Below are 22,085 nucleotides of genomic sequence, written 5' to 3' on the forward strand. Positions count from 1 at the left end.
TTTATCTCAGTGGTAGAGCGCTTGCCTAGCAAGGGCAAGGCCCTAGGTTCGGTCCCCAGCTCCAAAAAAAAAAAAAAAAAAAAAATATTCATAACAACCCGTAGATGTGCAGAGAGGAAGCTTAACATCAGCCTCCATGTTCTCTTGGCTGTTCTACTCTCTCTCACTCCAGTCTCCTCCTCTCTCTAAAACTTTTCTCCCGCCCATCCTTCCTTCTCATCCAATGACAGGCCTCGTTCTATCTTGTACCTGCCTTCACCTGTATGACGTCCTACAGTGTGAGACCATGGGGTCCCTTGTGCCACCCCCTGTGTCTATTCCTGGGTACCGAGGGTGAGAGGCTACAGGCAGGACCAGGAGTCGACTACATGATCAGTTCACAGCCAGATTGAGAAGCATGAAGCCTTGTCCTGTATGATGAAGACGACGATGATGACAATGACCCGTCTAGCTTTGTCCTAATAGAAGGTCATCACTATGAACACTTCGTGAGTTCCATTCCAAAGACAAAGAAAGAAACTGAGGCAGGAGAGGAAGGAAAACTGTGCAGGATGTGGGAAGAGAAAGCCACCCAGACAGTAACAGAGACAGTCTCACAAACAAGCAAACAAGGCCACTTCCTTTTAACCCAGGAGGCAGAGGCAGGTGGATTTCTCTGAGTTCAAGGCCAGCCTGGTGTATATAGAGGACTCCTGGGCAGCCAGGCTTACATAGAGACTGTGTCTCAAAAAAAAAAAAAAAAAAAAAAAAAAAGTTAAAATCCTGTTGAGGGCTGATATGCTCAGTGGATGGAGGTGCTCTGGAAACTGCACTCAATACTCAGATACCAAGTCCTGGAAGGAGAGGTGTCCTTTGATCTCCATGTGTCTTGGTAGCATGTGTGTCTCCCTGATAAGTGAGTGTGTATGTCAACCTATTATTCAATCCTTTGGACAGCACAACTTTAAAATCATCGAAGTCACATGTGTAGCTCTTGGTATGACATTTTAAATGGACCGATTCTCAGGGCTGGACATGTGGCTCATTGGTTAAGGGCACTTGCTAATCTTAGAAAGAACTTCTGTTAGGTTCCCAGCACCTACGTTGGGCAGTTTAGAGTCAGTTCCGGGGATCCAGTGCCCTCTTCTACACTGACACTCACACAGGCGTTTGTGGGCACACACACACACTCACACTCATATATACTTAATTTAAATAAAGATTCAGACCATAGTCGGGTGTGATGGTGCATGCCTTTAATCCCGGCACTCATAGAGACAGGAACAGACAGATCTCTGTAAGTTCAAGGCCAGCCTAGTCCAGCTAAGGCGATGTAATGAGGTCCTGTCTCAAAAATGATCACCACCACCATCCCCAACAAAAAACAACAGTGAAACAGCTAGGGATGCAGCCTAGACAGCCGAATATAAGTTAAAACTGTAGATTTAAGCAAACTTTCATAAATTCCTAAGTTTAACTTGCATATGCTGGTGTTCTATTTAGGATCCTCATACATTTTGTACACTAACATATACACTTGTGTAATAAACAGAGGTATAACTTGTCCTTTGACTGGTGCTCAGTTAGCCTGTGGGCCGACATAGGAATTTGCTTGAACATCACCCCATACCATTTACAAACTTGGCTAATTAGGTTCTCGTAAATATTTAAACGATGTTTACAAATTTAACACTCTTGATTTTATTTTCCAAGCACAAATTCCTCAAGGGACGTATTTACAAGTCAAATGAGAAAAAGTTTTAGGCCCCGAAACATTTTCAAAGAACTCCCATCATTCAATATTTAGTCTATGTATACGTGTGAGCTGCACATCCGGAGGTCAGAGGACAACTTCCAAAAATCCTGTGGTTCCTGGGGTGGGTCTCACAGGGCGTCATGCTCCCCAGCAGGCGTCTTTATCTACTGCCAGTTTTACTTTTTAATTATGTGTACGTGTGTGCTTGGTGGTCTGGTCTGTGCACATAGCCAGATTCCCTTGGAGGTCAGAGAGGGCATCAGATCCAATCGAGTTGGAACTACAGGATGCTGTAAGCTGCCTGCCGTGGGTGCTGGGAACTGAACTCAGATCTCTGCCGGAGCAGTAACTGCTCACAACTTCTGGGTCATCTCTGCCGCTGCGACCCTTTGTGGGTTCCCCCCCCCCCCCGCCCACCAGGGACTTGCACAAATATCTAGCTCTTTTCCTTGGATTGGAATCCTCTACGTCTTAAGTATGTACAGCAGTAGGTGGATACAGCAGACGCTGAATAATCTGGGGGAAGGAAGAAGTTTTCCCATGAAACTGTGGGAATAGATACCTAATGACCTAAAATGTGCCTTTTTTTTTTAAATTTTTTTTTTATTTGAGACGGAGTCTCAACGTAGCTCAGGCTGACCTCAAACTTGCTATGTAGCCTCGCTATGAAATCCAGATGTATCTGGTGCAAAGAAGGTACAATTTCAGGAGACCCACAAATGTTGAAGCGTAGGAGTGCGTGCTCTTGATTTAACCGCAGCACCTGCAGGGTCCATCTGCGCCCAGCAGCCTCTCAGCCTTATTATTCCTTACGCCGCCCCTCCTAACTAGTCGCCCTCTGGTTTGGGCAGCTCCGGAAAGTAACTGGGAATCAGGTTTAGGGCAACCTCATCTTTTTAGGTGTGGAGGGGGCCAGAGAAGTCAAAGCCCTAATCCTGGGGTTCACCTTCCTTGTAGAGGGAAATTACCGCCTCTTAACCTTTGGTTTCCAAATCGTTTGACAGATTTGGCTTCCAGTCCCCGCCCATAAAGGGGCATGCATGCGCACGCGTGAGTGCGAAGCCTCGCCGGCCATGTTGGACTCGGGCAGCGCGCTCGCCTTCAGTCTGTCGCCTCAACGGGGAAAACCAGAGAGCTACCTCGACATTCTGTCCACCTAAATCCGTGGCGGGCATGTGCTCGCGAGGCCGGCGACACTCTCCTCCTGCCTCCAGGTAAAACCTCGAGCCAGAAACCTTGTCGAGAGTTCTGGTTCAGTGCTCTTTGATACCCATGTGACTCTAAAAAGGCACCTGCCTTTCTGGAAGGTGGGAGTCTAACCCACCCACCCATCACATCTCGTTCCAGCGTCAAAAAGAAGTTCTCAGTATACACCCTGGTACACGGCGCCTTAAGTGTTAGCTTTGAGCTCGGCATGGCGGCTTCCAAACATTCTTCCAGCTCCCAGTACCTGTGGGCACACTGAAGGCAAGGAGAGCACAAAGCCAACCCAGGCCAGTGAAAGTGCAGCTTCACCAGGCCTCTTGGACGGACAGGTCATGTGATAGCTGGGGAGGATGTCAGAAACACAAACGGGGCGCCCAGGACTGAAGGGAGAAAGGAATCTTTGTGAATTTCGGAACATTTTAACGCCCCCGGCTTGTTATTTTTATCCCCCTCCCTGGCTGCCTCTCTGTAGGGGCTCCCATGCAACATCAAAACTCCTCGGATCAAAAAAGCCCAGCGTGTGTTGTGTGTGTGTGTGTGTGTACACGCGCGCGTGTGGATACAGGGAATCAGGGAGCTGGAACATTATGTCCTAGGCAGAGCATGAAAAAGGGCCTTAAGGGCTGGTGTGGGCTGTGGCTTCTGTAGAGAGGTAGCCTATGGGGTCCTGGAGTGGTGCAACTTCCCATTCTGCTCCTCAGCCAAGGGTTCCCTGACTTTCTTTGTGGTCGGAAGCTAAGAAATAAGAGGGCCGTGGGATGATCAGTGGGGGAAGGCCTGGCAACCCGAGTTTGATTTCCAGGTCTTGAATAGAAGGAGAGAACTGATTTCCACTGTGTCATCATCTGACTTACACACATACTACACACACACACACACACACACACACACAGTGACCACATACACACACAGTGGCACAGAAAAAAAAATTACATAAGGGGTGAAGAGCTGGTGGGGGTAATCACAAAGGTGGTTGGCTGGGGTTTGTTCTGGTTTTCCAACATCTGCAGCTTCATACCCAGGGATCCTGCAATCTCAGCGTGAGGACTTATGCAGTATGGAGCCAGGATTACACGAGTGTGCCCAGCTTCCCACAGTCTAGCATGGGACAGGGAGCAGAGGGCAGAGACGGCAGGTGGGGTGTTGGGGGCATTGCACCGTTTATTTCCAGACACCGAGGGCGAGGTGGGGGAATCCATCTGCCTCCCCCCACCCTTGCTACATTTGGCTTAATCAAGACTTTTCTCACCCCTATGTTGTGCAAGACAGAGAAAAACACCCCCCACCCCACCCGAGGAGGACCTAGGCATAACAGGAGCATGGGTGAAGGTGGGGTTCAAGTATTCACAGGTTTAGGGGGGGTCACATTGCAACCAGATCCACAGTTGCTTTTGCTGGTGTAGTTCTCTAGCGTGAGCACCTCCCACTGAATGCCCACCCCTTCCCCTGTCAGAGTGACTGCCCTCCCCAGCAGGGAGGCACTGGGGAGAAGGTGAGGGTCTTCCCTTACCCACTAGGTTGGTAGCAGTGGTCAGGGAGGCACTTGGGGTTTGGAGGGCCTTGATGGACGTGTTCAGACAGCTGTGGTCTGAGCTCTCACCTCTGCCCTCACTCTGGGCTCGGAATCCCTGAGAGTCCAGCCGCAAAGGCAAAAATGGATCGGGGGAGGGGAGGGGAGAAGGAGGGGGGATAAAGGAGGGGATAGTGGAAGATGAGGTGGGAGGGCAGGGTAGATCACACACCCCTACAGCTGGTCCTATGTAGGGAGGGTCAGGACTGTGCTTAGGTCCCTTCCGACCTTCCAAAGTAGCAGGTGTGCTGGGAAGGCAGGTTAGAGCCACTGGTCCCCAATGTTCTGACTTTGGGCAGAGCGGATGAAAAGGGAGGATTGTATCCAGAGGGGAGTATAAAACTAAAACTAACTTTCTGGGAAGCGGTGGCCCAGCCTCTTGCCCGACCCCCCCCCCCAGAGCATCTGTCAGCCCCTCTGAGACAGGATGGGGTTCAGTAGCACCATGCGATGTTGGGGTGGTCATGCTGCCTCCATGACCCCCGGGCCGTGGCTTTCCAAAGCAGGGGTGCCTGTTTGCTAAAGCATCTTTGCCCTGAGAGGCAGGAGAGGACTGTTGCAGGGGAGTGGGTTGGGGAGAGGTTTAGTTTAGTCCAGGCAGTCATGTGGCTGGAGCTCCCGGGGCAGTCATGATCTGAAGAATCTGTGTACCACAAATTGGCCCAACAGAACCACACCAAAAATTACCACTACACTCAGGATGGGGTCTCTACGCAAACTCAGGGCTGCCACCTGTAAGGAAAAACAAAACAAAACAAAATACGGGGTGGGTTACAGCGGCCAGTCAGGCAGCCAGGCAGCCCCAGCGGCAGGGGGATATCCCAATCCCAGGCAGGCACTCACCCAACCACCTCTCTGTGCAATCCATCTGGCAATGTAATGGTGTAGTATGATATCAGCCAAAAAGCAGGTCACCTGGCCCAGGAAGCCAGTCAAACCACGCTGGTAGACATACAGGGCCAGACGGTAGCCAAAGCCCAGGAGAGCCACCACACGGCCCCAGCTGATGCCGCTCTTAAATAGGCTGTGGGCAAAAAGCTTTGTAAATCATGGGGAGCCTGCCTTGGGGACCCCGTCCTTTCCTTCCTCCTCTACCCCACCCCAAGATGGGAAGCTACATGGATGGGCTGCTAGTCCAGGTCAGAAAGTCTGCCTTGGCCTGGCTGCCCATCGGGAAGAGTCAGGCTTTCTAGGAAAGGAGACAGCTGGGAGGGCGATGAGCCGGCTGCCGCTGGCACAGAGGGTTGGTCTAGAGAAGGAAGAGTGAGCATATATGGTGACAGGGAGATTACCTGTGCATGCCGCTGCTGGCCTGACAGCCCCAAGGGACAGCAGAGAGAGAAGGACAAAGAGATTACGACAGATCCCCAAATCACAGGGGCACCGGGACAGGATGTGTCACCTCTGTGCTTAAACCTGCCACCACCTGCTTCTACATCTACTGTCACCTTTATATCTATCCTGACACCGACTCCCTGGTGAGAGGAAAGGACCTTGCTTGATGGCACACGCCTAGGATCCTAGCACTCAGAGGCTGAGGCTGGATGGTCAAGAAGAGTTCAAGACCAGCCCAGGCTACATGAGACCTTATCTCAAAATTAAGGGGCTAGAGAGGCGGCTCAGTGGTTAACAGCACAGGCTGAGCTTCCAGAGGTCCTGGCTTTGATTCCCAGCACCCACAAGATAGCTCACAACCGTCTGTAAACTCCAGTTCCAGGAGCCGCCTTCTGGCCCCTTTGGGCATCAGGCACGCAAGTTGGTGCGCACATAGAGAAGCAGGCTAAACACTCAAAAGATAAGATCAGGGGTTGGGGATTTAGCTCAGTGGTAGAGCGCTTGCCCAGGAAGCACAAGGCCCTGGGTTCGGTCCCCAGCTCCGAAAAAAAGAACCAAAAAAAAAAAAAAAAAAAAAAAAAAAAAAAAAAAAAAAAAGATGAGATCAAACAACAAAACCCGAGCCAACTCGGATGTGGGAACACTGATTACCGGTCCTTTCCCCTTTCCTAGGTTTCACAAGGCTCTTGGGAACATCTCCACCCCCGAACGCTAGTCATTGGAGAGACCCGAGCTTGTGCGCAAAAGAGGGTGAGTGAGGGCCCGAGGGGGGAGAAAGAGGGGATCATTATGAGAGTTCACCGGGACATCGTTCCCAGCCAGGGAGCCCACCACGTGATCACGTGTTTGCAGGGTGGAGTGATGGGCTGGTACCTGGAGGCGATCTTGGTGAAGAGTTCGTAGGCATTCCCAGCGGTGGGCTGAAGCTGTTCCAGTAAATTCTGGAACTCCGTGTCGTAGCGCCGATTAATATCGTCTCCGATGAGAGCAAGCTGCCGACCCACCTGACCCAAGACACTGTAGGGACGAGCACCAATCAGAGAACGAGAAGTCCGCACTGGGACCCAGGCTCCTGGCAGAGGAGCCCCATGGGGGGTGGGGACGGAAGTTTTCCCTAGCCCTGTCTGAGGTCCCTGACAGTGTTATAGGTAAGACAGGGCATGCTTGTCCTGAAAAGCACCGCAGATGGGGGTGAGAAGCCAGTCCGAGAGGGAGTGACCCACAATGGCTCCCAGGTCCTGTGCCCCAAGGCCGGAGCTTACCTGTTGGGTTCTAGGGACAAGTTGTCCATCTCAGGGTTAGCAGGGGCGGCTGCCCCCTGGGTCTCTTGTTCCTGCTGGTGGAGGTAAAAAACGTAGCTTCGAAAGACCTCCTCTGTGTCCTGGGCAACTTGCTGTTCTGCGGACCAGAGCTGGGAGTCAGCAAGAGCAGGTTGTCCCCAGCATCCTCTCTGTGTGCTCATACTTCCTGCAGCTCCTTTATAGACACAGTCCCCCTCCGCCCCCGTGTGAGCATTCAGCCCTCGTGAGAATTAGTCCTGGCATGTGAGTGAGTTCCAGCCCATAGGCCGGGAAACTGAGGCACAGGTGGCCAAGCCGTGTATACAGGGTACAACGGGGAGGGACTGTTTGTCTTGGGTTGACATTATGGTTGTCAACTCCATGGGTCTGGAGTCTTTAAGAGTCACCTCTGGGCAGGTCTGAGTGTGATTGCCAGGACTGAGGAAGGAAAGGTGGCCATTCTTGACAATAAGCACACCTTCCAGTTGCAGTGCCACTGCCTACCCCCCCCACTGCCTGCCCTCCCCACTGCCTGCCCTCCCCCCACCCACCTGCCCACACTCACTGCCTGCCCTCCCCCACCTGCCCACACTCACTGTCCACCCCCCACTGCCCACTCCCCCCCTCTGCCTGCCCTCCCCCCACCTGCCCACACTGCCTGCCCCCCCCACTGCCTGCCCTCCCCCTACCTGTCCACACTCACTGCCTGCCCAACCCCCACTGCCCGCCCTCCCCCTACCTGCCCACTCATTGCCTGCCTCCCCCACCAGTGCCCGTCCACCCCAATGGCTGTGGGTAAATACATCCACTTGGATGTTGCTGCTTTTAAAATTATCAGCGCCCGGCTGCCTCAGGCTTCTGCTGTGCACAGAGACCCAGGAATCCTCCAGGGCTTCAGCACCAGACTGGGACTTCTGGGTTTTGTGCCTTGTGAACAAGCAGCTGCCGTGGGGGGGGGGGGGGTTCTTGGCTGCCCCAGGCTGTAGATGGCCTTCGCTGGACAACTCGGGCCGTCAGGGGTCCTAGTCTAACAGGTCCCCTTGTGACCCGCGCCCACTCTTGGGAAGAGCCCGTTGCAGAGCGAGAGCCCAGAGCTGGCTTTCTTTTTTTCGGAGCTGGGGACCGAACCCAGGGCCTTCCGCTTCCTAGGCAAGCTCTCTACCACTGAGCTAAATCCCCAACCCCCAGAGCTGGCTTTCTTAAGAAGCCCAGGTACCAGGCTGGAGAAATGGCTCAGCGGTTAAGAGCACTGACTACTCTTCCAGAGGTCCTGAGTTCAATTCCCAGCAACCACATGGTGGCTCACAACCATCTGTAAAGAGATCCGATGCCCTCTTCTGGTGTATCTGAAGACAGCTACAATGTACTTATATATAATAAATGAATAAAATCTTTAAAAAAAAAAAAAAAAGCCCAGGTACACTCTGCATCTGCGGATGCTTTAATCCCAGGTGTGGGATGGTGGGGGCTGCTTCAGGCTCACCATGAGGGTCTCCTGCTCTAGCGGGGCGTGGTTTGTGATGGCGGAAGTTGGTTAATTTTTGGGGACCCTGGAGAGCCCCGAGAGGGCCTGTGGCAGCTGGTGCTGGTTCACTGTGTTCACCATCCCTGGACTGATGGAAATTCTGATGACCAAGATTGGCCTTTCCCCAAGGAACCCAACGACCCTAACCAGCAGGAAGTGGTCTACGCTGCTGGCTGAAGCAGGCCTAGGCTCCTTTCCTGCCTAACCTTCTTTCTCTCCTACCTAGTTCCTTCTAACCCCCCATAGGTTACTTCAGACTGATTAGGGTCAGAGGGTTTCTTGGGGCAAGTCTGGGCTTCCTTGTTAGAATACCCAGAAGTCTAACAACAGCAAACATGGCAGCAAGGGGGCAGCCACCCTCTCCGCCACGGGCCCTCGCTCGGAACTCTCTAATTTATAACCTCTCCAGAGTCCCCGGAACTAAAACTATCTGCAGCTGGCAAAAATCACGTCTCCCCAGAGCACGAGACAATCGTAGTTGGCGGCGAGGGACGAGCGAAGCAGCCCCATATCCCACACCTGGGATTAAAATGAAAACATCTTCACACAGCCTATCTTTTAAAAATGAATTTCAAGATTTATGCTCATATAGATGAGTACTTAGTTGTACGTATGCCTTCACAACAGAAGAGGGCATCGGATCCCCTTACAGTTGGTTGTGAGCCACCGTGTGGTTGCTGAGAACTGAACTCAGGACCTCTGGAAGAACAGCCAGTGCTCTAACCGCTGAGCCACCTCTCCAGCCTACATGACTGGGTTTTTAAGGAAGCCAAAATTCTCACTGCAGGGCTCCTGAGCTGTCTTGAGAGGGGACGTGGACCCATGTCCTTGGAGTGTAGGAGACAGGAGGAACCAAGCTAAAACTGGGGAGTCTTTGGCCCAAAAAGATGAAAGGAGAATGATTTGTTTTTCCCTATTTTGAGACAAGGTCTTGCTGCATAGTCTTGGCCAGCCTGGAACCCGATAGGTAGACCAGGCTGGCCTCAAATTCACAGAGATCCTCCTGCCTTTGCCGCCCCGGTGCTGGGAATAAAGGCGTGTGCACCGCTGAGCTCTGAGACAGGGTCTCGGTCTGCCTCGCTGGAGCCCAGGCTGACCTGGAATTCATTCTGTAGGACTGACCGACCCGAGATTGCAGAGGTGAGCTACCACACCCAGTTCACACAGACCTGCGATGTGAACCCCAAGTCCAGGCACCAGCCTGACCGCCCCGCCCATCCTCTCGAGGGAAGAGAAAAGTCAGCCATTTCACTTCCTCTCCCGAGTTCGTGATAATGCCGTTCCTTCGTTCACTGTTCACAGACCTGACTGAGGAGACAGGTCACTTCCTTCTTTCTCTCACTGCAGGGATGCAGCAGCCAGGCCGGGTTCTGCCTCCTCCCTCCTCCCCCTCCCTCCCTCCCTCAGCCTGCCCTTGTGCCCTGAGAAGGTTCGCGCGCGCGCACACACACACACACACACACACACACACACACACACACACACACACACACACACACACACACACCAGTTCCATGCTCTTCTGAGTCTTGTGCTTATGAGGTGCTGAGTACCAGGAGGACCCTTACCAGAAGCAGACAGGGCCTCATCGCAGTCCCCCTTGGGAGGACCTGGTCCTTGTCCGGATGCCATTTTTCCGGTCTTGGTGGAGGGTACCCTCACTTGTCACCTGCAGAGACAAGGGAGAGAAAGCAGAGGTGAGGCAGGGCATGGTGACATATGACTTTAATCCCAGCACTCGGTAGGCAGAGGCAGGCAGAACTCTTGAGTTGGAAGCCAGCCTGGTCTACCTAGTGAGTTCCAGAGAGGATAGCCAAGGCTATACAGTGAGACCTAGTCTTAAGGAAAAAAAAAAAAAGGAGACCTCAGAGTGATTGCCCTGGTCACCACAGAGCCTCCTCGATGGCCAGGAAGACCTTGCAATCCTCTGGGACTAAAGTTCTGCCACCTGGACGGCCTGTTGGTATCTCTTGGGAGCAATTCGAATTTGGCACCTAGCTGCACCCCTTCAGGGGAAACACGAGAACCACTGAGGCAGCCAGGCAGAGACCAGACGAGGTCAAGGCCTTGAGGAGGCTGTGGCACAGCCTTGCTCTTTCCAGTCACTCCTGGACAGTGTGAAGCTGCGTTCAGAGATGAGAGAGAAGGGCTGGGGATTTGGCTCAGTGGTAGAGCGCTTGCCTAGCAAGCGCAAGGTCCTGGGTTCGGTCCCCAGCTCCGAAAAAAAAAAACAAAAAACAAACAAACAAACAAAATAACAGAGATGAGAGAGAGAGAGACAGAGAGAGAGAGACAGAGGGAGGATGTGTGTGTGTGTGTGTGTGTGTGTGTGTGTGTGTGTGTGTGTTAAGATCAGGGGGCAGTTGGTCAGTTTTTAGGACTGGGTTCTCTTCCTCCACCATGTGGGTTCCAGGGATAGAACCTGGGCTGTCACACTTGGCCACAAGCCCCTTCACCTGCTGAGCTATCTCACTGGCCCAATATATATTGTTCTTTTTTTTTTTTTTTTCTTTTCTTTTTTCTGGAGCTGGGGACCGAACCAAGGGCCTTGCGCTTGCTAGGCAAGCGCTCTATCACTGAGCTAAACCCCCAACCCCTATATATATATATTGTTCTTGCAAGACAAAGTCTCAGGGCTTATTTCATAGTTTGTCCCCAGGGCATCTCTCCCTCCAATCACTGCTTGGACGTGAGCTGGGGTCCCTCACAGTCTCCCCGTTGTACCTCCTTGCCGCTGCACACCGCATGCCAGATCACACCAGACCCTTTGGTGCTGTCGTCTTTTGGTTATTGGCTTATCTATCTCCCTCCCCATTTATTCACTTCAGACAGGTTCTCTCTAGGCAGCCCCAGGAAAGTCTTGTATCCCTGGTCCTCCTGACTCAGACATTGGCTGCCTAGCGTTACATAGGTGTTCTCCACTGTGCCCCGCCCGAACCCGTTTTCCTCTTTGACCTGTCTCAGAGCGCAGTTAGGCCCTGAGGCAAACCTTTCGCTTTCGGTTTGCACCCCTTCCAGGAGTCCCACCCCTTTCTGAACGGCCTCCATCTCCTCAGGAAGGACTGCATCCCAGGGCTGGAGACGGTTTTTAAAAAAGTTACTCAGGTGCTCTCTGAAAAGGGGTGGGAGACCAGGGGAGCTGGCTCCCCTTCATCGACCGAGACAGGGTGAGCAGACCCTCCTCTTGTCATCCCTGAGAGCCAGGCCTCTGCTTGGCATAGTCTACCCAACAGCTCCTTCCGGGATACCTTGTAATCCCAGGCCAGCAGGGCCAGGACTCCATCCAGATCTCAAACAAACAAACAAACAAACAAACAGAACAAAACCACCAACAACAACAATAACAAAAAAACCCATCCTGGAGGCTACTATTGGCGAGCAGGTAGAGTCTCAGAAGCCTGCTGTCCCCCACAGCCTATGCTGCCCTGGCCCCCATCCCAGTGGCCATTATGTCTACTGGCTGGGCCCAAGATGCATGTTCCTCACGACCAACCACTAGGCTGTACCTAGAATCTTTGTTGGGAAGGGGGTCCTGGGACAGGAGGGGCTATCAACTGTATAATTTCTGTCCCTGTTCATGACCTTGACCGTCCCCTCCTTCCAGATCAGTAAAGTCCCAGTTGCCTGCCATTCAGGGCCACCAGAGCCTGGGCAAGAAGGGACGATCTCTGATGTATAGCCAGAGGCCCCGTGTGGATAATGCCACCAGCATGGCTTTAAGTCCCACCCAGGGAAGCCACATCAAGACGGGCCTCCCTCCTCACCGGGTTCCCGACAATGAGGAGTGTTCTGCCCCACCCTGGGCCAGAGTTGTCCCGGGTACTAAGAAGATGGGGTTTGGCGCTGGCTGCCGGTGTACCTGCCTGACTGCTCCAGATGTGGAATGGCCCAGCAGTTTGAAGACAAAGATCCGGAAGGGCTCCTGGCTGCTCCCGGGGCCAAGGTTTCAGGCCTGACTGGCAGGAACTGCTATCAGTGAATTCATGGTGCTGGATGCCGCCTTGAGTCGCCTTTTAGCCCGAGAAACCTCGAGACTTTGTGACCATAGAGGAGCTAGCAGCTCCCGGCAAAGATCAGCTCCCTCTAGAGGAAGTTCTTGCTGGCCGCCCGGATGCAGACGCGCACAGAGGGAGGCTGCAGCTGGGAGGAAGGTGGGCCTGGCCTAGAAGTTGCTCCTCCGCAGCCTCCCCTGCTTCCCTACGGAAGGGAAAGAGCTTTCGGTTTTCTTCTCCTCCTGTCTCTGACAGGAGGCCTCCTTCCCATCTTCTCTCTCTAGTGAGATTCAAAGCACGAGTCAACGACGAAAACCGGGATGGAGCTGAGGGCCTTCAAAGAGGTTGAGGCTGGAGGATCATGAAATAGAGGCCAGCCTGTGCTACATAATACCCTGGAAGAAAGGAGGAGGAGGAGGAGGAAGAGGGGTTGGGGGTGGGGCTCAGGATCTGTGCTTTCCTCGACCCCTGCAAGCTGCCAGGCTTCAGGGACTGATCTCAAACCCAGAATAAACAGGAGTTCGTGGACAGACAAGGAGCGTGCGAAGTCCCTGTTCTTAGCGTCTGCAACTCCCCCAGCTCCCCCATCTGCCCTCAGCTGGGCTTCCACAGCCTGTGGGTGCTGCATTTTTGTGTCTCACCATCCCTCAATCTGCAGCCCTGCTGCCTCTGAGACCTGCTGAGCTTGACCCTGGCTGACCCCCCTATATCTGCCCTCCTCCTCCCAGCCCCCCACCCCCATCCCCAGCCTCCAGGCGTTACCCTCCCCCCACCCCCACCTCCTCTTTGCCTTCTAGAACTCCTGGAAGTTTCCAACTGGAGGTCTCTACTAGCAGTTGGTCCCGGGCTGGCTGCCATGACTTCTCCCTGAGTCAGGGTCCTTCTCAGGATGGCAGCCCAGGCTCGGACCCCTCGGTCTCGGATCTTAGGCTGTTCCTCCATGCTGCGCTTTCTCAGAAGCCTGGTAGGGAGTAAGGGCAGTTCTAAGAGCTCTAACAGGCCTCTGAACAGGAGCCAGCCCAGCTCCTCACCAGAGCAGGATGTTGTCTCCCCAACGATGGGCCACCAGGGAGGTTGTGGGAGGAAGGAGACCCGGCCCAGGGTCCTCTCTGCAACTTCCTCTAATGGGAAGAGGGAGCCACGGCCCAGGGTCCTCTCTGCAGCTCCCTCCAACCAGAGGCTGCGTGATGCCTCTGGGCTGGGCACTGGGGACACAGGGTCTCAGACCCTCACCTCCAAGGATGTCCTGAAGCTAAGGGCCCAGGGTGTTGAGGTAACATCAGTCCCTACCAGAGGAACCTGGGAGGTTCTGGAGCACCTGCCTGAGAAGAAAGGAGAGGAGGGAGAGCCAGCGGGAGAGGTCTCAGGGGCCTCAGACAGGTGAGGGGCTGGGGCTGGTGGGGTAGCCTGAGCTAGACAGAGCAGAAAGAGGAGAGGGCCACGAGTGGAAGCCCATGCTATGAAGGGCTGGGGTAAGGGGTCCTGAACAGTAAAGGCCACAAGTTGCCAAGGGAGGGAAGAGTCAGCAGATAGGGCTGGGTGAGGGGGTGGCTAAACTAGAGCTGAGGTGTGGCTTAGGGGTGGCGCACCATCTGCCTAGCATGTTCCAGGCCCTGGGTTTAGTCCCTAGCACAACAAAACAACCAACAAGGCAGTGGTGGCACACACCTTTAACCCCAACACTCAGGAGGCAGAGGCAGGGAGAGCTCTGCATTTAAGGCCACCCTGGTCTACAGAGTTAGTTCTAGGACAGCCAGGATAACACGGGGGGAGGGGGGGATTCTGTCTTGAAAAAGCAAACAACAGCAACACAAAGTACAGCTGAGGTGAGGAAGGGGCGCACCGGAGTCCAGACAGAAGGCGCTGCGGTAGGCTCTGCTCCAGCCTGTACCCCCATTTTCCTGCCTGACTTGCTCTCCCATTGGCCTTGGCAGCCACTCCCTGTGTGGAGGGTGCCTAGCTCCTCACGTCCTACATCCCAAGAGGTGGTAGGAAAGCCCCTCTGTTAGATACTCCAGGGATCCGAGCAGGGGCCTGGTAGAGAATCAAGGTAGAACAGGCTGGACCACATCTGTGGGTGTCCCCTGACTCCCCCACCTGACTGTAGCTTTGGGATTAGGGCGCACTTTGGCCAGGCCCTGGAGGCAGAACAAGGATGCCTGCAGTGGGTTTCGGGACCAATGGTGCTCCCCCCTGAGGCCTTCATCAAGGAGGAAGAGGATGAGCACTGCCTAATTGACTTTGGTAAGGGTACAGGTGGGAGGGGCAGAGGGGAAGAGAGACGGGGAGCAGAAATGGATGCCTTTCCTCTAGGACTTCCGGGGGTGGGGAGCCCAGCGGGACATGAGACAGAGTTTGAGGTTGGAGCCCCACTTGCTGAGTGTTGCTGAGTGTCTCTGCCCACTCTCCTCGCCCGTAAAATGGAAACGGACAACACTGGTCTCTGAAGCGCTTCTCAGTAAGGCGTTAAAGGGCTAGATCATGGCTGAGCACACAGCAGGGTCTGATGCACAGTAGGCATCGGGTCAAACAGAGCGATGCCCAGTACAGTGACTCATTCTAGTCCCAACACTTAAAGGGAGGCACAAGAACTGCTCTGAGTTCAAGGTCAGCCTAGCTTCTTCAAGGTGCTGTGCTGTAGGATATTTTATCACACTGTGAACCCCAAGATTGTGTTATTTCCTGGAGGGGGGGCTGTTTCTCGTTGTGGTGTGGTTCACCTGTAGCTCACACCTTTAATCCCTCTGGCTGGAATCCACACACCCCCTTAATACACACCTCTTTGGGATTACCAAACAGTGAAGGTAGAGTGAGTTTGTAGAAGGAAGCCGCCATGTTTGAAAGTGATGTCTAATTGAGTGGCAGACAAAGTGACGAATTAGAGAAAGATTTGACGGAATAGGATACACCCAACTCAAGAGAAGAGAGAGGAAAGGGAAGCTATTTAAGAGGGGCAGTGGAGAGAGAGGAGGCAGTTTTAACTGGGAGAGTTGTACAGAGACAGGTTGAAGACAGGCGGGTCAGAGAACAGATTGATGAAGTTAGATAGAGGCCAGGCGGAGCAATTCAGTGAGAAGCCGAGAGAGGCCAGATTGCATCAGTCAGCGTGGAGAGGAGTTTGGGCCACAACAGCTGAGTTGAACCAGCCAGCCAGAGGGAACTAGAACTAGAAAGAACTAGAAAGGTTGAGCTGATTCAGCAGCACGTCTTAGAGGCTGAAAACATTCTAGGCCTAGATTAGATTGCATGGAGGCTAGAAACTTCCAGGACCAGATCTATGTTAGCCTACAGGAGGCAGTAAACTCCAGAGATGACAATTACATCAGGAGAATAAAAGTTACTTTTACATAGATACACTTCTCTCTACAAGAAAAGTAACAAACCTAAGCACAGCAGTGCACATCTGAGATCCCAGGGGGACAGAGGCAGGAAGGTCAGGAGTTCAAGGCCAGCCTTCACAAGAATACGGAACAACAAAATCACAAAATGTAATAAGACCAGGGGACACCTCGGGTCTTTAGGTAGAGGACACTACTGCGAAGCTTGCTTCCCTAGACTGGAACGGTGGAGGGTGAGAACCCCCGTACATACACACCCATGCCGTGGTATGTGCCTCTGCCCTCTCCCTCCCTCCGAGTCTGGCGTCCATCACCTTGCCACCAGCCTCAAAGGTCACTACCTTCACAGGAGACCTCAGACTGTCCTCTTGCAAGGTGGGATCCACCCCGTGGAACTATCTCCTTGGCTTGTACAAACAGCTCCAGAAGTCGGCCATGACCAAGGTCAGTGGGACCGGGGCCCCGCCTGTTTCCTGGTTTTAGGAGGAGGGAACACAGACCTAGAGTCCTGATTTGCCCCCCTGCACAGGCTCAGAGACCAGATGCAGATGCGCCTCAGTTTGCTCTCAAGGATAGCTCGCCCACCGAGGAGAGAGGGGAGAGAGAGGAAGCGGTGGACGAGAGCAGCCTCAAGTGGTGCGCTCCGCGCGCCTCCAGCGACGACAGCAACCTCAAGTGGTGCGCCCCGCGCAACTCCACCTACCAATCGCCGCTGCAGAAGACGTTTAGGTCCACAGACACAGTGGGTAAGTGCGTCAAGCAGAAACACTTTGGGCAGGAGGCCGGGCTCTGGCCAATGGCTTAGGGAAGAAATGCGAGCATCGACCACCAGGTGGCAGCAGAAGACATACAATGGCCGGCTTTTGACTAGCTGGTCTGTTGACCTCCGCAACTCGCTAGGACCCAGCTGAGGAAGCTCAGGCACCCCCCCACCCTGACCGCACCCAATTCCAAGCAGAGAACCAAGGCTTCTGACTGCTTGGGGGGAAGGAGGGTACTCTCCCAGACTGGTTTGAATTGTCTGCTCCTTAGGTCTGGAGACCTGGAGATGTGGAGGCGGCGTTTTTTGTCCTTACGAAGGACCCTAGTTCAGTTCCCAGCACCCATGTTGGGTCTCCCCGCCCCCACTGCCTGTGACTCCAGCTTCAAACGATCCGACACCCTCTTCTGGCTTCCACAGGCAGCTGAGCACAGATACACACATTAGGGGAAAAAAAGTAAAAACAATAATAGCAAAAATACCCCTCCCCCAAAGTGCTGTACACAGCCGTGAGGGGGCGGGGGGGGGGGGACGGCGGCGGCGGCAGCAACCTTTTAAAACCTTGCATTGACACTTCTAAAGTGGCTGCCATTATAACTCCCTCCAACAGCATGGGAACCGAAGAGTGGAAAAGTTGGGTAACTTGCCCAGATCACACGGCCACTAATGACAGGGCTGGGACCCCGTGTCAGTACCTTGGGGGCAGTACCTTCTCTGGCGTGGTACCCTGCCCAGGAAAAACAAAGTGTGAGAGAGGCTGTGGCTGGCTGGCTTCAGGCACCTGAAGGCTTTGCAAGATCTGACCCAGATGGCAGAGCTCGGAAGTGCGTGGCATATGCTAGAGACCTTCCTGGGCTCTGCCTGCCCCACACCCCGGAAATGCTGGGGTCGCAAACTCCATCTCTCCTGAACGCACAGTCTTGTCCAATACTTGGCCTCATTCACCCACACGCCAGCCAGTCGACAAGCAGTGCAGTGAGGTGCCAGAAACTTCTAATTCAGCCCGGAAGACACAACATTACTGGAGATGGCTCTGGGTCCCTGCTGGCTGAGGCCCAGTACGACCACGTTGTCCTGTGGTCTGTGACTTGGGTCTCTGGTCCCAAGCTTAGGGAACTGCCTGTGCTTCTGGGACCCCCTCCTCGTGTCCAAATAACTTGTCTGAGAATCTCATGAATCAACATTTAAGGGATCCTTTTTTTTTTTTTTTTTTTTAAATAATTGTTTTAAATACCCTCACTCAGTTGTCTGGCTAGTCTTGAACTCGTGGTCCTCCTGTCTCAGCCTCTTGAGCTGAAAGTCCCCCATGTTCTGTTCCCATCTTTCTGAGGACCAGCCTCCCTACCCTTGCTGCCTGTAGAGGAGTCGGTTGCTGTAGGCCTTACAGGAAACCCGGTGGTTCCGATGGGCTGCGGGTGCCAGAGACCAAGTACCCAACCCCACGGCCCACGGCCCACCCATCTCTTTGCCTCGAAGGTTTCGTGGAGTCAGAGCTGAAGAAGATTCTAGCAGTGCAACGGGAGGCTCGCCTCTGGAAGGTGGGCAACCCTGAGGGACGGGAGCTGCTGACCCAGCCGGACATCACGCTGGAGGAGGCTGGCATGGTGGATGGTCAGGTATGCCCACACAGGCAGACAGACCGACCCAGGAACCAGTATTGCCCCCTGTTTTTTTTTTTTTTTTGTTTGTTTGTTTGTTGAGATGGGTTCTCTTGTAGCCCAGGCTAGCCTCACTATGTAGCCCAGGTTAGCCTTGGGCTTCTGTTCCTCCTGTCTCTACCCTCCCCAGTGCTGGAATTACAGATTTGTCAGGATGGGCGAGCCCTTGAAGAATGTGGCTCCTTTTCTGTTCTCCCTCATCTACACCAAAGCCTGCAGACACACAGACACAGGCTCTAGGGAGTGACCCCATACCATCGGCACCAGTTCTGAGGCCATTTCCATACATTGATCACTTCTCTATGCCCTGACCTTCCAGAAAGGAAGAGCCAGGGCTCACAGCCAGAGTCCAGTCAGACCTTCCTGCTGTGTCATCTTGACTTGGGGCTTGGCAGGGCAGCAGGACTCCACAGTGTGGGGACAGTGGCTTGACTCCGCCAGGAATTCACGCTGCCGGGCACTGAGGATGAACCAAATCTGACCACACGCCCGGGGAGCCTGATACCACACATCCATAGACACGGAACCCACGTGGGCATTTAATTTCCCCTTCATACCAAGGGGCTCCGATCCTGGGGCCTGTCCTCCTCCAGGACCTTGTGAACCTGCCTGCCCTGGGCTCACAGTTGTGAACTAGCACTGACAGCACCAAAGAGACTGAGGAGTTTCTGGATAGTGCATGTGGGTCCCTCCCACTGCGCCAAGGCCTCAACACCTCCTGTAGCCGGTGTTTCAGAGTCCCCTATCTCCCCACCACTTCCTCCTCCTCCTCAGCCCTTAGGACCACGCGCTAAGGGGGACAGAACTGGCTTTTCAGCTTCTTAGGGAACACCAGGGCCCCGGGGAATGGTCATTAAGGCAGCCTACGCTCCATTCAGCTAGGAGAAAGTACATAGAATCCCCCCAGGACAAGAGGCAAAAGGGAAGAGAGGAACTGGCAGGGTCTGGCGGTTCCTAGCTTCTAAGGAACCCGGAGATTGAAGAAGTCTTTCTATGTTATGGGAGTAGTCAGTGTCTGTGAACCTGGGCCCGCTCTGGGGTGGTGGAAAAGGGGGAGGGGCAGAGATGTGGGGGAGAGGTGGGAATATCGTCTTTCACCCATGTCTGCCCACAGCATCTGCTCCTGGAAGAGATGGACGAGATGGGAAACTGGCCCCCTCCGGAGTGAGGCCCGTGCTGGCAGGAGCCCACCGTGCCCACACCCCTGCGACCCCAGTCCGACGTGTGTCTCTCCTTGGGACACACGGAAGGAGTCCCTGGGGCCCTGGGTTTGGGGGATGAGTAGCATCCTGTGTGTGTGTGTGTGTGGTGGGCCTGCCCAGCACCCGTCATTAGACTCCCTCAGATGATGTTATTAATAAAAGCTTATTTAACATGAACCTCCTGGGTTGTCTGTCCCTGGACCCCCTTCCCCTCCCTGCCCCCCTCCTGGAGTGAGCCGGATTATTAGGGCCTCCAAGTGCCCAATTTGTGCCCACAGAGCAGCTAATGTGGAAGCCACCACTGGGCTCCGGGGCGGGGAAGGAAGGAGGATTTAGGCTAACCTGGGGGTGCTGTCTGCCAGCAAGGAGGAGAGTCCCCAACTTCCCTCTCTCCCAGAGTTCCCAATCTACACTGCGTCCTCACTGGGAGGATCCGGGAATTCTCCCAGGCCGGAAGCTCCTGCCCAAGCAGCTCAGGGACAAAGCCAGGAAAGAGCCCTGAACTGTGGGGACCTGGGGACCTGCCTCAGGAGAGCCGGCAGGGGCTGGCTGCTGGGGGTGGGGGTGGGGGGTGAGGAAGGGTTCCCCGAAGTCGGTTCGTGGAAAGGGTTTATTCCACCTTACAGCTTACAGTTAGTTCATTTTAGGAGAGAAGTCAGGGCCGGAACTCAAGGACCAAAGCAGAGGCCACGGAGGGAGTGGCATGCACATGTATGTTTGCGTATGTGCACATGTTAAGTACAGGTGACTTCAGCATCCAGAAGAGTGTATCAGATTCCTGGAATAGGTGTTACGGACAATTGTAAGCAGCCTGATGCTGGGAACCAAACTGCACAACAGGGGTATGAACTCCCCAGGCCCTCAGCTGCTGTCTTTCAGCTGCTGTCTTTCTGTGTAGCACAGGCCCACCTGCCCAAGGAGAGCACCGCTCACAATGGGCTGGGACCCCTCTGGCATCAATTAGCAATCAGGAGAATGATGACAAACACATCGACAGGCTAATCTGACCGCGGTAGGGATTCTTGGGTTAACACCCCCTCCCCAGAGGGGGGTGACAGTTCCCGTGAACAGCTTCCCAGACGCTGCATACCTGGTTATGGCTGGGTGTTTCAGAGACCTCAGGTAGGTCAGGTGGTTACAGGGGAGCCACGTGGGTGTAAAGGCCTAAATCCAGAGGCAAAGGGAACTTGGGCGTGGAGAGGTGTCTTCAGCCTGGTGTCCAGGGACGCCAGCAAGTGCTGTGGTGGTGGGGGGGTGTTTCTCTGCTATCCCAGGAGGGTATGTTCCTCTCCTGGACCTCGACTCTGAGCCTCCCTGAAGGCGGCGGCGTACAGGGAAGAGCTCGTCCTGGGTTACCCACATATGGGAATACCCACATATCGCCGGTTAGAGAGCTTGCAGGTCAGTATCAGCTAAGATTATCTTCAGGAGGCCCAGTTTCAGTAAGCCGTGCCTTCCCCATCTCACTCTGCCGGACTCTGCTTCTGAGTTCTGGGATTACTGGTGAGTGCCACCCGGTAGTGGCCAATCATAGTGAGGGTAGCTGATGCCTGGTGAGGGGTCAAAACCTCCTGGGGCGTGGACACTGCAGAACTCCCTAGAGACCAGCCTAGCTCACCGAAGGTGGGCTCCCCATCTATCCTAGCCCTGTCATTGTGGGGGGATGTAAGGGGTGGTTGGAGACAACTAGGGACACTGGGGTTGGGGGGGGGCAGGAGCTCTCCCCAAGGCTTCCTAGCCAGGGCCTGTGGAGGCCTTGACTCAGAGTTTAGAGCTGGAGGCTGGTGTAGGACCAGCTGCACTGAGTCAGCCATGAGGTCCGCCTTGTGACCAGATGACTCACCTGTGCCCAGATTGCTCTGCTAATCACTTCCTTCAAGTCAGGGCGATGCTGGGAAGGGTGAGGCCCTGGCAGGCAGGCGGCAGGGTTCTTAGGGATGTACAGACAGACCCCGGGGGCAAAGGCTTGGTTCAGGGTTCGGACCCTGTGTGAATTGGCCTGTTCCTCTCTCCTGTATCTGTGGGCTAGCCTCATGGTTCAATCTACTTCAGGATTCCTGTGCAAAAGACTGAGGGGAAGAGACATGGGTGCTGGTGCTGTCGGGGGAGGGAGGTGTGGAGGGCAGGGAGAGAGAGGGAGAGGGGTGTGTGTGTGTGTGTGTGTGTGTGTGTGTGTGTGCAGGCGTGAGGCCTCTTCCCAACCCTGAGGCGTCCAGAGCTGGCTTCTGAGGGAGGCCTGGCTTGGCAGAAGTGATGATGGCTTACATCCTAAACAAAGTGCTTCTGTGGAGGAGGGAGTCCCTGGCAGTGAGTGGAAGCCTGCAGACATCCCTGGGCCCAAACTGGAGACTAGGGGCATCTCAGCGTTTGTTGTGAGAGCCAGGAGGCCGATGGGTATCACTGTGCAGGCTCCCTCCCGTGGTGGTGGCTGAAATCGGAATTCATCAGGTCTGAACTCCCTTCTGCTAGCTCAGCATACCAAGG

The 22,085-nt window shown here is 54.2% G+C and overlaps 2 protein-coding genes and 1 long non-coding RNA gene across 5 annotated transcripts; 2 read left to right on the forward strand and 1 right to left on the reverse strand.

Moving 5' to 3' along the window:
- The first annotated feature begins 2,150 nt into the window (after window positions 1-2,150).
- Window positions 2,151-4,909, forward strand: LOC120098811 (uncharacterized). Its single transcript, XR_010060973.1, has 2 exons — window positions 2,151-2,949; window positions 3,083-4,909. It is a non-coding gene; the product is annotated as an uncharacterized LOC120098811 (long non-coding RNA).
- On the reverse strand, window positions 4,078-13,359 carry Bak1 (BCL2-antagonist/killer 1). 3 transcript variants are annotated; one of them, XM_006256101.5, is made up of 6 exons: window positions 12,515-13,359; window positions 10,220-10,320; window positions 7,109-7,244; window positions 6,720-6,863; window positions 5,355-5,535; window positions 4,078-5,243 (listed from the first exon to the last, which is right to left on the reverse strand). In XM_006256101.5, exons 2-6 carry the CDS (start codon window positions 10,281-10,283, stop codon window positions 5,139-5,141), a joined length of 630 nt encoding a protein of 209 aa, XP_006256163.1. In that variant the 5' UTR covers window positions 10,284-10,320; window positions 12,515-13,359; the 3' UTR covers window positions 4,078-5,138.
- A 118-nt stretch (window positions 13,360-13,477) lies between these two features.
- Window positions 13,478-19,778, forward strand: Ggnbp1 (gametogenetin binding protein 1). Its single transcript, NM_001009972.1, is given in 6 exon segments — window positions 13,478-14,023; window positions 14,763-14,887; window positions 16,331-16,425; window positions 16,511-16,727; window positions 18,218-18,357; window positions 19,514-19,778. Coding segments are annotated over 6 exon segments (1,122 nt in total). The 5' UTR covers window positions 13,478-13,532; the 3' UTR covers window positions 19,568-19,778.
- The last annotated feature ends 2,307 nt before the right edge of the window (window positions 19,779-22,085 follow it).

This window comes from Rattus norvegicus, chromosome 20 (genome assembly GCF_036323735.1).
Source record: "Rattus norvegicus strain BN/NHsdMcwi chromosome 20, GRCr8, whole genome shotgun sequence".
Classification (NCBI taxonomy): domain Eukaryota; kingdom Metazoa; phylum Chordata; class Mammalia; order Rodentia; family Muridae; genus Rattus; species Rattus norvegicus.